Genomic DNA, 16,833 nt, shown 5'->3' with positions numbered 1-16,833 from the left:
GTAATCTGCCCAGGAGTGCCCAAACTTCTGCATACAGCTGTAACAATGCCATAATGCTTTTATTAACAACGTTAACAAAAGCTGTAATAATGTTTGATATTATGACAGCTGAATATACACCGACTAGGCATAACATTATGACCACTGACAGGTGAAGTGAATAACACTGATTATCTATTTATCACGGCACCTGTTAGTGGGTGGGATATATAATGCAGCAAGTGAACATTTTATCCTATTGTGTTAGAAGCAGGAAAACTGGGCAAGCGTAAGGATTTGAGCGAGTTTGACAAGGGCCAAATTGTGATGGCTAGACGACTGGGTCAGAGCATCTCCAAAACTGCAGCTCTTGTGGGGTGTTCCCGGTCTGCAGTGGTCAGTATCTATCAAAAGTGGTCCAAGGAAGGAACAGTGGTAAACCGGCGACAACGTCATATTCGGCCAATGCTCATTGATGCACGTTGGGAGCGAAGGCTGGCCCCTGGGGTCCGATCCAACAGACGAGCTACTGTAGCTCAAATTGCTGAATAAGAATGCACAGTGCATCGCAATTGCAAAGCTGTTTTGGCAGCAAAAGGGGGGCCAACACAATATAAGGAAGGTGGTAATAATGTTATGCCTGATCGGTGTATGTCCTGTAGTAATTGTAAACATCATGATGGATCATGTAATGTAAGTTAAGGGAAGTAAGTAATGTAAGTTATTAGGATGTGTTTGTTTAATATTCAGAGCTGAGTAATTTCTCAATGTGAAAATTATTATGGCATATTTAAGCTTTAAGATCTTTGTTGAAACTCGAGATGACACATATGAGACCACTGGGTCTTTATATTCAGGAGAAACCGTTAAGTAGCGAAACACTTGAGTAAGTCTTTTTCTAGGTGATTATAATAGAGATCTTACTTTTTTTAAAGGTAGTGTTTGTTTTAAGTATTACATACATTGAAACCGATTATGTAGGATCTTAGTATTTGACATGACTATAGCAGGAATTGTTATATCACTAGTTTTATGTAATTGTGTATTGGTTATGCAAGGTCTTTGCTTGGGGCACTGATGGGCTTCTTGATTCTAATGTTTTGATATTGCTTGGTGGCTAATTAAATTCTCCTGTGTCATAGGCTTTCCTTTTAGCCGGAAGAAAGAGAAAGAAGAGCAAAACATCCAATTACCTCATCTCTATTGATCCTACTGACTTGTCTCGAGGTGGAGAGAGCTTCATTGGAAAATTAAGGCAGGTTTTAAGAAGTCATTTCAATCATTACTGTGAAATGCAGGATTTAAAAATGTGTGTAATTCATACACCTGGCTGAGCCCATAAAGAACTATAATTGGTTTCAGTACTGCTGTTTGGGCTCATTTATTCTCATTATATTTACAGTCTGCACCTGTGTGTTTACAGCCAGGGCTGATTAAAGCAGAAAATATAACAACTTGCTGTAATAAGAGAGAAAATCAGCATGGGAACAAGGCTTCCTATAGATAGGCAGGTTTCCATTAGTGTAATTTGTATTACAAACAATCAGCACTTTAAACATGTTTGCTAATGTAAATAATGAAATTGGCAAATACTTGTCATATATTGTGAATATCTATATTTTCTTTGAATTTGCAGACAAATATTTGGTTAAAATATTAAATGTGAATATTACTGACAGAAATCAGAATGTGACACTTAAGCAAATGCCTATCTTACAATACACCGGTCAGTCATAACATTAAAACCACCTCCTTGATTTTACACTGACTGTTCATTTTATCAGCTCCACTTACCATATAGAAGCACTCTGAAGTTCTACAATTACTGACTGTAGTCCATCTGTTACTCTGCATGCTTTGTTAGCCCCCTTTCATGCTGTTCTTCAATGGTCAGGACTCTCCCAGGACCACTACAGAGCAGGTATTATTATCACTTACATGGTGGTGGTGTTAGTGTGTGTTGTGCTGGTTTGAGTGGATAAGACACAGTAGCACTGATGAAGTTTTTAAACACCTCACTTACCCTGCTGGACTGAGAATAGTCCACCAACCAAAAATATATTCAGCCAACAGTGCCCCATGTGTAGCATCCTGTAACCACTGTTGAAGGTCTAGAAGATGACCAACTCAAACAGCAGCAATAGATGAGCGATCGTCTCTGACTTTACATCTTCAAAGTCGACCAACTAGGTAGGAGTGTCTAATAGAGTGGACAGTGAGTGGACACGGTATTTAAAAACTCCAGCAGCGCTGCTGTGTCTGATCCACTCATACCAAAACAACACACACTAACACACCACCACCATGTCATTGTCACTGCAGTGCTGAGAATCATCCACCACCTAAATAATACCTGCTCTTTGGTGGTCCTGTAGGGGTCTTGACCATTGAACAACAGAGTAAAAGCAGGCTTAAAAAGTATGTGGAGAAACAGGTGGACTACAGTCAGTAATTGTACAGTAGAACTACAAAGTGCTTCTATATGGTAAGTGGAGCTGATAAAATGGACAGCGAGTGTAGAAACAATAAGGTGGTTTTAATGTTATGGCTGATCAGTGTATATAAGCAAACCAAACCAGTAGAGCTGGATATAGGAACAGACAAAAACATTTCCTAGTCTAATAATACAAAATGATATAAAATAATAATAAATAATATATTTAATGGCACCATAGACAGGTCTAAAGTCTGACCAGATACACTATTAGGACAAAAATATTGGGACACGCATTTTAATCATTTAATTTAGGTGTTTCCTTTAGTATCATTGCCACAGGTCTGAAAACTTCATTAGCTGTAGGCAAGTCTTACATCACCAAGCACAATGCCCAAACATCAAATGGAGTGGTATAAAGCATGCCGCTACTGGACTCTAGACTGGTGGAGAACGTTTTTAATTTAATTGTACGGAACAAATCTGCCCTAGATTATCCTTAATGCTTCAACATACCAAGATATTTTAGACAACTGTATGCTTCCAACTTTGTGGGAACAGGCTTGTTTCTGTTCCAGCATAACTGTGCCTTAGTGTGCAAAGCAAGATCCATGAAGGCATGGTTTTGAGAGTTTGGTAAGGAAGAACTTGACTGGAAGAACTCGACCTCATCAAACACGTTTCTACACTCCAAATATTGTAGAAAGCCTTCCCAGAAAAGTAAAAGCTGTTATAGCTGTAAAGCTGGGACCAACTCTATTTTTATTACTGCCTTTGGATTAACAATGGAATGTCAAAAAAAGGTCCTGTGGGTGTAATGTGTAGGTGTCCCAGTACTTTTATCCATATTGTGTATATACACCAATCAGGCATTCCATTATGACCACTGACAGGTGAAGTGAATAACACTTCTGATGATGATTATCTCTTCATTACAGCACCTGTTAGTGGGTGGGATATATTAGGCAGCAAGTGAACATTTTATCATCAAAGTTGATGTTTTAGAAGCAGAAAAAATGGGCAAGTGTAAGGATTTGAGCAAGTTTGACAAGGGCCAAACTGTGATGGCTAGACGACTTGGTCCGAGTATCTCCAAAACTGCAGCTCTTGTGGGGTGTTCCCGGTCTGCACTGGTCAGTATCTATCAAAAGGTAGGAACAGTGGTAAACATCACATGGATGGCCGGGTGTGTGTGCGTCGCTTACCTGGAGAACACATGGCACCAGGATGTACTATGGGAAGAAGGCAAGCCAGAGTGTGACGCTTTGGGCAATGATCTGCTGGGACACCTTGCCATCCTTGTATATGTTACTTTGACACGTACCACCTACCTATGCATTCTTGCAGACCATGTACACCCTTTCATGGAAACGGTATTCCCTGATAGCTGTGGCCTCTTTCAGCAGGATAATGCGCCCTGCCACAAAGTAAAAATGGTTCAGGAATGGTTTGAGGAGCACAACAACAAGTTTGAGGTGTTGACTTGGCCTCCAAATTTCCCAGATCTCAATCCAATCGAGCATCTGTGGGATGTGCTGGACAAACAAGTTCAATCCATGGAGGCCCCACCTCACAACTTACAGGAGTTAAAGGATCTGCTGCTAAAGGATTGGCAGCAAAAGGGGGGCCAACACAATATTAGAAAGGTGGTCATTATGTTATGCCTGATCGGTGAATTCCCTGATTAAATACAAATGTAACTCCACTGTGAATAGAGCTCAAAGCTCATATGATAAGTAGATAGAACTGAGAAACAGTTTAAAAAAAAATGGCTAATGGCTGGGCCACACTATCCAACAGGCATGTTATTAAAACCACAACAGTAGACTTTTGACCAGCATTGACCCAATCATGTTTACTGTGAGCTTTGTTTGATTTGTGTTTTATCTGTGTACTGTGTGCAGGCAACCCTCTGGGAATATTTGCAACAGTTTTGTTTCCATTTAAAAAATATATTATGAATAGTTAAGTGATGATTTCACTAACGCACCATTGAACCCAGATTTGAACATTTTTTCACATAGGAAAAAATCCCAGATAATTAGTATGGTTGTCCACTCTTTTTCACCCCAGTTTATACACTTTGCACTCTTTCGTTCTCTGAAAGGGAACACCTTGATTAAAGCTCCCAATTAAGAAGGGCAGCTGACGCTTCAACCTGTCAGAGCTCATACCATAGATCTCTGTTAAGGGCTCATTGACATTTTCTGTGCCCTGTTTAATTCCCACTCTCAAAGCGCCTTAAGAACTCACCAGTTTTACTAATCAAATTTAACCTCTGTCCTAAATAAACGAAAAAGGTCATTTTATTGTACATTTTGTTACTAATTGGCCACTTTATACACTGATCAGCCATAACATTAAAACCACCTCCTTGTTTCTACACTCACTGTCCATTTTATCAGCTCCACTTACCATATAGAAGCACTTTGAAGTTCTACAATTACTGACTAGTCCATCTGTTTCTCTACATACTTTTTTGACCTGTTCTTCAATGGTCAGGACCCCCACAGAACAGGTATTATTTAGGTGGTGGATGATTCTTAGCACTGCACTGACAACTACAAGGTGGTGGTGGGTTAGTGTGTGTTGTGCTGGTATGAGTGGATCAGACACAGTAGCGCTGCTGGAGTTTTTAAATACCGTGTCCACTCACTGTCCACCACTACCTAGTTGGTTTACCTTGTAGATGTAAAGTCAGAGACGATCGCTCATCTATTGCTGCTGTTTGAGCTGGTCATCTCCTAGACCCTCATCAGTGGACACAGGACGCTGCCTTCATCAGACAAACAGCTTTTCATTATTCTTGGACAAATATTGGCAGTATAGTAGCTCAATAGTTTTGAATGCAATGCTTAAGTGTCAGGTTCAAACATGATGAGACATGACGTTTTTCTGTATTGTTTGATTTCTTTTTCTGTTCTAGCATAATGATTGGGGTAGACAGAGTACAGACACATAGAACAAATGGATTAAGAGGCAATTAATCACACACCACTCTTGCTAATTGCTCTAACAGAACGGAACAACACTTCTGTGAAGACATTATTTATTTTAAACAGACTCATTAGAAAACACATTTCATGCTTTATTAGTTTAGACTGATGGGAAAAGTAAGGTATTAATGCAGAAACTTAGCTAAGCTGTAGATTAAATGTGTTCTGGTGTGTCTGATTCACAGGTCGAACCTGATGGGGACCAAGTTTACAGTTTATGATAATGGGATGAATCCAGGCAAGACCACGTCCAGCTTAGAGGCCAGCAACCTACGTCAGGAGCTAGCAGCTGTCTGCTATGTAAGTACATGTCACACATTGATTTAATAATCAGGGACAATCCTTTTAGCAGTACAGTGAACAATAAACAGTACTGATCATGTAACAGTGGAACAGTGAGACCTCTGGAGGTTACACCTGGTATAACAAGTCTTTAAAAAAAAAAAAAATGTTACAATGATGCTGTAGACCAGGGGTGCACAACATACGGCCCGCGGGCCAGATCCGGCCCGGCAAAACTCTCGATCCGGCCCGCCAAATGAAGTGCTGATGCATTTTTAAATAAATGATGCTGTCACTTTAAATTCACCGGGTAATTCCATGAAATTGCGACTGAAAAGTAAATGATGTAAATACAAGTTACTTCAGCTGTACCATGTGTTTGTCATGTAGTCATGGTGATGGTGAACGCTGGCGCATTTGGCTGCCGCTACCGTTGCCGTATTTTGTTTTATTTTATTTTATTTTTATCGTAATTTTCTTTCATTTTCATCTTTTCGCACACTCCTGTGGTCACTAGCCATTGGTGCATTTTTGGGTCGTGAGAGATAATGCTGGTGCGTTTGAATGCCGCTTCTCCCCCGGTGAAACTGTTTGAACGGAAACATTGCACGAAACATTTTACTGGATTTTATGCATTGGATTTGGGATCTTTTTTACTGTGCTTGTGCTGCTGATGCTTCTATGATGTGGAGCGGTGTATCCGGAGCAGTGAGAGTTAGCGGATTAACTGTTTTCTGTGTCCGCTGCTCTGTGTAACATCTGCTGTTGTGTCTAACTGTCAGTGTGGATGGTTTTGAATTGCTCCTTTGGCTGCTGGGATTGGATGGCTGGAGTCTCTGCAACTTTTCTCGTCTAGACAACGTCTCATCATGACGATGGAGCGCTCTTACAGTGAACTCTATGCTCTGGGACATTCACGGTATAAACCTCCAACATCTTTACTGCTCCACCGCGACCCTGGTATTTTGCAAAGGCCTAAATATTCCCACCGAGCCTCAGGTCGGACTTCTGTTTACCAACAGCATGCTAACAGCAACATTCCCTCACTCTGGTCACTGCAACGCCGTGAGGTTGCCAAGGTGATGCTAGGCTCCTCCCACCAGAAGTACAGAAATCTCATCTGCAGCAGCGTTCAAAACCCTCAAAACATCTTTTCCAGCTGACTCAGAACTGTGCCACATGTTTGGTGTTTCCTATGTTTGTAAATGTGTATTTTATTTATTTCTTGCTTAGTAAATGTGTATTTTATTTATTTCTTGCTTAGTAAATGTGTATTTTATTTATTTCTTGCCTAGTAAATGTGTATTTTATTTATTTCTTGCTTAGTAAATGTGTATTTTATTTATTTATTGCTAAATGTGTATTTTATTTATTTCTTGCTTAGTAAATGTGTATTTTATTTATTTCTTGCTTAGTAAATGTGTATTTTATTTATTTCTTGCTTAGTAAATGTGTATTTTATTTATTTCTTGCTTAGTAAATGTGTATTTTATTTATTTCTTGCTTAGTAAATGTGTATTTTATTTATTTCTTGCTTAGTAAATGTGTATTTTATTTATTTCTTGCCTAGTAAATGTGTATTTTATTTATTTCTTGCTTAGTAAATGTGTATTTTATTTATTTATTGCTAAATGTGTATTTTATTTATTTCTTGCTTAGTAAATGTGTATTTTATTTATTTCTTGCTTAGTAAATGTGTATTTTATTTATTTCTTGCTTAGTAAATGTGTATTTTATTTATTTCTTGCTTAGTAAATGTGTATTTTATTTATTTCTTGCCTAGTAAATGTGTATTTTATTTATTTCTTGCTTAGTAAATGTGTATTTTATTTATTTATTGCTAAATGTGTATTTTATTTTTTTTGCTTAGTAAATGTGTATTTTATTTATTTTGCTTAGATTTTCTATATTCTTATTGTACAGTGTCCTTGGGTGTCATGAAAGGCGCTTTTCAAATAAAATAAATTATTATTATTATTATTATTATTTACCATGTGTTTGTCCAAACCAAGTACGAGTAAACAAAGAAAAGTGGATCTCGAGCATATAAAATTTAACCCTGAATGGACATACAAGTATTTTCTTGTCTGGTGTGCTTGCGACCACATTAATCAGTTGGTGTCAGACCAACACATTTCTTGTAAGTACCTGATTTTATGTAACTGTATTTAGTGCTGGGCGATTTTCACGATTAATTCTGTTAGTTAGAATGAACGTTTTCACATGATGTTAGAATGTGACAATCGCGATTGTTTACATACTTTATATTTTAATTAAAATACCAACATGTCACGAGGCAGAAACTGACCAGACGCTCGCGGAATATAACTCAGGGAAAGTTTAATATTAAAAGGGCAAAAACAGTGTACAAAACCCTGCAGAGTCCAAAACCACAGGATAAACAGACAGGCAGCAAACGGAAGACAACAAGGATTATACACGGTAACGGTTAGATTTAGAAATAAGGAGACAAACACGATCGACAAAACTTCACAACGAGACTAAAACAGAAGAGTTTAAATAAGATTCATGGAACCGAACACAGCTGAACTGAATCAAAACTCCGGTGAGCGCGATCAGGATTGGCTGGCCGGGGACATGTGGTAGTCACGTGGCAGTCCAGGGGCTCATGGGAATTGTAGTCCATATGGTTAGACGTGCAATGTGCCCCGTCCATCCACCCCCCCAGTCACAAGCAGACAAAATCAAAGCTGAGCTGAGTGCTTATTCGATGTCCCCCAGTGTAGATACTGATACAGACTCACTTATATGGTGGAAACAGTAAACAGGCTTGTGTTCCTTTTAAAAACCTGTAAAGAACTGTTTGTGGTTTTGCACTTTTCTTATGCTGCACATTATTTAAAGTGAGTTGTTTGTGAGTTTTTTATATAAAGGATATAGCTAATTAAGATGTCTATTTTGTTCAAATTATTGTTAATTATTGTTATATTGTTATTGTTATAAAGTTTGAGTTCCTTGAAAGGATAATTAGGTGGTGCTGTTACTATTTTTGCAGTCTTTTAAATTAAAATTTTTCAATTGAATTATAAAAAAATAAAAAAATTTGCAATCGTAATCGAGAATCAATAATACATTTGAAAATAATCGATTTTTTTTTTTCAATATCACCCAGCCCTTACTGTATTACAAATTCATGTGGACAGATCTGTAAAAATGAAATGTGTGGCCCTCTGGTTTAGGTGTTTATGTGAAATCGGCCCTTGGTAAAAATAAGTTGTGCACCCCTGCTGTAGACTTTCAGTTTTTTTGGATCATATTGTATTCTTTTTTTTATTGGGTTTCTTCCAGTGTGCACTGTGTATCAATTTGAGGTTTAAATTTTTACACGGATCAGCCATAACATTAAAACCACCTCCCTACACTGTCCACTTTGTAGTTCTACAATTATAGACTGTGGTCCATCTATTTCTCTACATACCTTTTTAACCTACTTTCACCCTGTTCTTCAATGGTCAGGACCCCCACAGGACCACCACAGAGCAGGTATTATTTAGGTGGTGGATCATTCTCAGCCCTGCAGTGACAATGACATGGTGGTGGTGTGTTAGCGTGTGTTGTGCTGGTATGAGTTTTTAAATACCGTGTCCACTCTCTGTCCACTCTATTAGACACTTCTACCTGGTTGGTCCACCTTGTAGATGTAAAGTCAGAGACGATCGCACATCTATTGCTGCTGTTTGAGTTGGTCATCTTCTAGACTTTCATTAGTCGTCACAGGACGCTGCCCATGGGGTGCTATTGGCTGAATATTTTTGGTTGGTGGACTATTCTCAGTCCAGCAGTGACAGTGAGGTGTTTTAAAACTCCATCAGTGCTGCTGTGTCTTATCCACTCATACCAGCACAACACACTAACACACCACCACCATGTCAGTGTCACTGCAGTGCTGAGAATGACCCACCACCCAAATAATACCTGCTCTGTAGTGGTCCTGTGGGGGTCCTGACCATTGAAGAACAGCATGAAAGGGGGCTAACAAAGCATGCAGAGAAACAAATGGACTACAGTAGGTGATTCTATATGGTAAGTGGAGCTGATAAAATGGACAGTGAGTGTAGAAGCAAGGAGGTGGTTTTAATGTTATGTCTAATCGGTGTATGTTGTAAGTTCATAATACAATTGTTTTACTTGCAACTTGTGATGTATATGTTCTTATTTTCACACCCCCCCCCCCTTTAAATTGGGTTATTTAAAACCTCTTAAATGATCTATTTTTTGTCATTTTATTGTTATTTTATTAAAAATATCCTGTTAAGCACTTTCAAATGACATGACATGATCGTGACAAATAGAATGAATTATCATTCATAAATTCATACCCCAGACAGGTCGCCAATTCATTACAGGGCACACACAAACACACACCCATACATAATTTTTATTAGCCCCAGTTGGCCTAAATGCATGTGTTTGGACTTGTGGGAGGAAACCAGAGCACCCGGAGGAGACCCACATGGACACAAGGAGAACATGCAAACTTCACCCACCCAGCTGGATAACTGAATTCAGGCCCTTCTTGCTGTAAGGCAACAGCACTAACCACTGTGCTTCCCTGACTGTGTTATTAGTAGTAGTATTAGCATTATTTTTATTAATAATCGATAAATGTGTAATACAATTTATACATTTATTTATAAAATTCATAAATAAATTTGTAATACAATTGATCTCTGGCTTGTTATTTACGTGTATTTTACTATCTTTCAGGAAACCAATGTTTTGGGTTTTAAAGGCCCACGGAAGATGAGCGTGATTATTCCTGGAATGAACATGGATCATGAAAGAGTCTGCATTAAACCACGAAATGTGAGCTTACCAATGTTTTTAATGACATCTTTTATCAACATTATTTTATTAGAATTAGACAGAGTATACTATGATACTATGTGTCTGTTTTCTAAATGACTCTTTTACTGAGGATTAAACTGTTGGGGATTAAATACTAAACACTCCTGTAACTTTTTAACAGTTTTTTTAAAGTGCAGTATTAGTGTCAGATCTGCTGGCTCTAATGGAAAGTTAACCTCCCCCTTCACATATGTCCACTGTTGTACTACAGGAGCATGAAACACTGCTGGCCCGCTGGCAGAACAAGAGCACAGAGAGTGTGATTGAGCTTCACAACAAGACACCTGTGTGGAACGATGACACCCAGTCCTATGTGCTGAACTTTCATGGCAGGGTCACCCAAGCCTCTGTGAAAAACTTCCAGATCATTCACGATAATGATCGTAAGTTAATATTACAACATTTTTACATACTTTTTTACTTTAATCAAGCCTCCTGTTTAGTAAATCCAATTTACGTTTACATGAACACTTCATTCATTCATTATCTGATTCTTGCAGTAATTAGATTATTCAAGTAACAAAGTACCAGTACATCTCATGTTTTTTATGTCTCCATGTATGATTGGAAAGCTTGGCTCTGGCCCCTGTCAAAAATGGTACTTCAGTGGTTAGGGTGGCTGGTTTATCAAACTAACGGTTGGGGGGTCAAATCCCCTGTACCCTGCACTCTGGCCCCAGCATCCAATCAAGCTGGGAAAAAATAAAGTGCTTTTCTTAAATCTCATATTGAATACAAGTAAAAAAATAGTAACCACCTAATCCAACCACATGAAACAAGACTTTAAACTATCCTAAACCCTAAGCTAAGCTAACACAAATGCTAACGCTAAACATGAACAAAACTACAGCATGGTGGTACATACCAGATATGTTCACAAGTCACAAAATACGAGTCCGAGTCAAGTCACAAGTCTTTAGACTAGAGTCCGAGTCAAGTCGCAAGTCTTTAGACTAGAGTCCGAGTCAAGTCACAAGTCTTTAGACTAGAGTCCGAGTCAAGTCACAAGTCTTTGGGCTAGTGTCCGAGTCAAGTCACGAGTCAATATAATATACACAAAACATATATTGGAAATGTAGCATAGAAATAAACAAATAATATGTAAGTTCAGATAAAAAACAACAACAGATTAGCAACTGTATTTTGCCGTTTTACTTAGTGCCTTTACTTTCCTAGTCATTGTGCAAATGAATGTAATTTCCGTAACAAGAAGGTACCAGTTAAAAGGTTAAACTGATAAGTTTTATTTCACTGCAAAACAAAAGTGCGCTATAAATCACAGCACAGCGGCCAAAATCCAAAACACAGCAAATAAAAATCATAACCACTGCTTACCTTAGCTTATGTTCGTCCAGATGCTATTAAACCTCCAAACTTTTCCCGGTTCTGAAGTTAAAACACTAACTCGGTAGAAAGTGTAACACAATCTGAATAAATGTAAATAACAGCATTACTCACTAAAAATTAAAATCAGAAGGTCTGATTGGTTCAGAAAGCGGTCTTTCAACCATTAGCACCAATTCTGTAGGGGCATTCCATTGACCCCAGTTGTTCCTGTGAAGTGCACTACGTAGGTTATTCCACCATTTTAAGTGAGATTCCAATCCAAAGGTATATATATATACAGTGTATCACGAAAGTGAGTACACCCCTCACATTTCTGCAAATATTTTATTATATCTTTTCATGGGACAACACTATAGAAATAAAACTTGGATATAAGTTAGAGTAGTCAGTGTACAGCTTGTATAGCAGTGTAGATTTACTGTCTTCTGAAAATAACTCAACACACAGCCATTCATGTCTAAATGGCTGGCAACATAAGTGAGTACACCCCACAGTGAACATGTCCAAATTGTGCCCAAAGTGTCAATATTTTGTGTCACCACCATTATTATCCAGCACTACCTTAACCCTCCTGGGCATGGAATTCACCAGAGCTGCACAGGTTGCTACTGGAATCCTCTTCCACTCCTCCATGATGACATCATGGAGCTGGTGGATGTTAGACACCTTGAACTCCTCCACCTTCCACTTGAGGATGCGCCACAGGTGCTCAATTGGGTTTAGTCCATCACCTTTACCTTCAGCTTCCTCAGCAAGGCAGTTGTCATCTTGGAGGTTGTGTTTGGGGTCGTTATCCTGTTGGAAAACTGCCATGAGGCCCAGTTTTCGAAGGGAGGGGATCATGCTCTGTTTCAGAATGTCACAGTACATGTTGGAATTCATGTTTCCCTCAATGAACTGCAGCTCCCCAGTGCCAGCAACACTCATGCAGCCCAAGACCATGATGCTACCACCACCATGCTTGACTGTAGGCAAGATACAGTTGTCTTGGTACTTCTCACCAGGGCGCCGCCACACATGCTGGACACCATCTGAGCCAAACAAGTTTATCTTGGTCTCGTCAGACCACAGGGCATTCCAGTAATCCATGTTCTTGGACTGCTTGTCTTCAGCAAACTGTTTGCGGGCTTTCTTGTGCGTCAGCTTCCTTCTGGGATGACGACCATGCAGACCGAGTTGATGCAGTGTGCGGTGTATGGTCTGAGCACTGACAGGCTGACCTCCCACGTCTTCAACCTCTGCAGCAATGCTGGCAGCACTCATGTGTCTATTTTTTAAAGCCAACCTCTGGATATGACGCCGAACACGTGGACTCAACTTCTTTGGTCGACCCTGGCGAAGCCTGTTCCGAGTGGAACCTGTCCTGGAAAACCGCTGTATGACCTTGGCCACCATGCTGTAGCTCAGTTTCAGGGTGTTAGCAATCTTCTTATAGCCCAGGCCATCTTTGTGGAGAGCAACAATTCTATTTCTCACATCCTCAGAGAGTTCTTTGCCATGAGGTGCCATGTTGAATATCCAGTGGCCAGTATGAGAGAATTGTACCCAAAACACCAAATTTAACAGCCCTGCTCCCCATTTACACCTGGGACCTTGACACATGACACCAGGGAGGGACAACGACACATTTGGGCACAATTTGGACATTGTTCACTGTGGGGTGTACTCACTTATGTTGCCAGCTATTTAGACATTAATGGCTGTGTGTTGAGTTATTTTCAGAAGACAGTAAATCTACACTGCTATACAAGCTGTACACTGACTACTCTAAGTTATATCCAAGTTTCATGTCTATAGTGTTGTCCCATGAACTAATGTTAACACATGCTGATGCTAGGGACTCATCAGTCATTTTTTGCGAGTCATGAGTCGAGTCTGAAGTCGTTGTGTGTGCGACTTACATGCGAGTCCCCATCTCTGGTACATATACAATAACCATGATCCCTGGGAGCACAGAGAGGCTGGATTCCTGACAGACGAATAGGTTTAGAAGTGGTTGACAAAGCATACAGTGCAACAGATGGGCTATAATCAGTAACTGTATATCCACAAAGTGCATACTTTTGATAGATGTAGCCTGTAAAATACCCTATAAGGTAGTTTTATAATGTGGTTGGTGATTGTATATACACAGATCAGCCATAACATTAAAACCACCTCCTTGTTTCTAAACTGACTGTCCATTTTATTAGCGTCACTTACCATATAGAAGAATTTTGTAGTTCTACAATTACTGATTGTCGTCCATCTGTTTCGCCTGCTTTCACCCTATTCTTTAATGGTCAGAACCCCCACAGGACCACCACAGAGCAGGTATTATTTGGGTGGTGGATCATTCTCAGCACTGCAGTGGCGCTGACATGGTGGTGGTGTGTTAGTGTGTGTTGTGCTGGTATGAGACACAGCAGCGCTGCTGGAGTTTTTTTACCGTGTCCACTCACTGTCCACTCTATTAGACACTTCTACCTAGTTGGTCCACCTTGTGAAGTCAAGTCAAGTCAACTTTATTTATATAGCGCTTTTTACAATAGACATTGTCTCAAAGCAACTTTACAAAATCCAGGACCAACAGATACAAAAACCCCTGTTGAGCAAGCCGAGGGCGACTGTGGCAAGGAAAAACTCCCTGAAAATTACAGGAAGAAACCTTGAGAGGAACCAGACTCAACAGGGCCCATCCTTCTTGGGTGGCCTGGAGGATACTTTAAATAAATACACGATTTACACAAAGCGTACAAACACAGAATTAAATGATCTAAAAGTTATAACTGGTAATAAATAGATAAATAGATAAATAATAATAGTTGTTATTCGCTCTAGTCTTCAATAAAGTCTGTAGTGATTTCTTGTCATTCTTGGTGCAATTACTCCAGACCTGTCACATCCGGCAGGAGCAGCATCGTTGTCACGGCAGGCTCGACTTTTAATCCTTAACCTCAGCGGGTAAACAGGTTTCCATCAGAATGCCTTTGGAGTAAAACAACAAAGAATGTAGTTAATAATGTACAATGCTAGTTGAGTAAAACAGTTTTACAAAGAGTTTTAGACTCCGGCAGCCCTAAATATTACAGCATAACTAAAAGGGAGAGCGAGCAGGTAACAAGGTCATGAAGGCTTTCATAGGACATCAGCGCCCATCTCCCCACCGTCATCAAACCTGAGTGATCGGACAAGAGAGGCAGAACGACAGCAACCCAACATCCCTGATCACCACAAGTTTCTATGACCAAGAACCCCCAAGTTCTGCACCTTTGTCTTTACTAATCAAAATCCTGAGAAAATAAATATGTTTTCAGTCTAGACTTAAACATTGAGACTGTGTCCGAATCCCAAACAGAGGCAGGAAGATTATTCCAGAGTTGTGGAGCTTTGTAAGAAAATGCTCTTCCACCAGCTGTGATCTTTTTAATTCTAGGAACTATGAGCGAACTATGAACTATGTGAGCGAAGTGAACGTGCTGGGTTGTAGTGATTAATAAGCTCACTCAGATACTGTGGAGCCAGACCATGTAGCGCTTTATAGGTTAGTAAAAGTATTTTGTAATCAATACGGGATTTAACTGGCAGCCAGTGTAGAGATGATAGAACAGGAGTAATATGATCAAAGTTTTTAGTTCTAGTTAACACTCGAGCTGCTGCATTTTGAACTAACTGGAGTTTGTTTATGGATCTACCAGAGCATCCAGTTAGAAATGCATTACAGTAATCTAACCAAGAAGTTATAAACGCATGGATCAGTTTTTCGGCGTCATTAACAGATAGTATATTTCTTATTTTAGAAATATTACGCAAATGATAGAAAGCAACTCTAGTAATATTATTAATGTGTGTATCAAAGGAGAGATCTGAATCTATTGTGACACCTAAGTTTTTTACATCTGAGCTGGGAGTAACAGAGAACGTGTTTAAGTTTAGCACCAGGTTAGACAACTTGTCTCTCGCAGCTTTAGAGCCAACAAGTAAAACCTCAGTTTTATCTGAATTAAGTAAAAGAAAATTACATGACATCCAGTTTTTTATGTCGTTTACACAATCTTCTATCTTACTGATTGTGTCAGTATCATTTGGTTTGGCTGATATATACAGCATCAATTAAAGCTTTTTTAGTTGATAAAACTAATTTAGAAAGAAAATCGGCAAATTCGTTAAGAAATTCTGAGTAAGGACCAGGGGGTCGATAAACAGTAACCAGCTTAAACATACTAGTTTTATCAGATGAACATTTATTGGTTATGTCAGAGATAAGAACCTCAAACGAGTTTGTTATGGGAGTTGATTTTACAGTAAGACCTATGTCTTTATCATAAATTGTGGCTATTCTTGCACCACGACCGCTAAGACGTGGCTTATGTTCATAACTGTAACCCGGAGGAGATGCTTCATTTAAACTTAGATACTCATCAGGTCTAGCCCAGGTCTCAGTTAAACAAAGTGCACTAAGACAATTATCTGTAATTATTTCATTTACAATTACTGTTTTGCATGCAAGTGACCTGATGTTTAGAAGTCCTAACTTTAGTTTAGCCCTACTATGGTTTTCATGATGCTCATTTAGATTAATTTTAATTAAGATATTATGACATACTTTTTGATTTTGTTTTGGCTTACACCTGCCACGGTAAACAGACACAGTCTCAATGGTTTGTGACCTAAGGATTCCGGGTGACGTCCGATGGCGACTCGCAGACAGTCGGTTAGGCCTGTTTGTCTGCTGCCTGGTCTTGGCTCTGGATAGTCATTTACCTCTATCTGCCGCTACACTAACGCGGTGGTAAAGCCTGTCACCTATGCTGCAAGAAATGCGAGCAGCACCCTCCCACGTGGGGTGGACACCATCCCGCTTCAAAAGACCAGGCCTTCCCTCAAAGGTGGACCAGTTATCTACAAAATCAATGCAGCTTTCTGAGCACCATTTAGACATCCAGC

The 16,833-nt window shown here is 39.4% G+C and overlaps 1 protein-coding gene across 1 annotated transcript in view; it reads left to right on the top strand.

Moving 5' to 3' along the window:
- Positions 1-16,833, top strand: part of tub (TUB bipartite transcription factor) — a 76,387-nt gene that overhangs the window by 58,617 nt on the left and 937 nt on the right. The window contains exons 8-11 of the mRNA XM_063013209.1: positions 1,122-1,234; positions 5,595-5,709; positions 10,420-10,518; positions 10,772-10,943. Of these exons, the coding sequence (XP_062869279.1) occupies positions 1,122-1,234; positions 5,595-5,709; positions 10,420-10,518; positions 10,772-10,943 (499 nt within the window). The remainder of the gene's footprint in view (positions 1-1,121; positions 1,235-5,594; positions 5,710-10,419; positions 10,519-10,771; positions 10,944-16,833) is intronic.

Source organism: Trichomycterus rosablanca, chromosome 17, assembly GCF_030014385.1.
Source record: "Trichomycterus rosablanca isolate fTriRos1 chromosome 17, fTriRos1.hap1, whole genome shotgun sequence".
NCBI classification, from domain to species: Eukaryota; Metazoa; Chordata; class Actinopteri; order Siluriformes; family Trichomycteridae; genus Trichomycterus; species Trichomycterus rosablanca.
The sequence above is the reverse complement of the archived record's forward strand: the minus strand, read 5'-3'. Positions and strand labels throughout refer to the sequence as shown.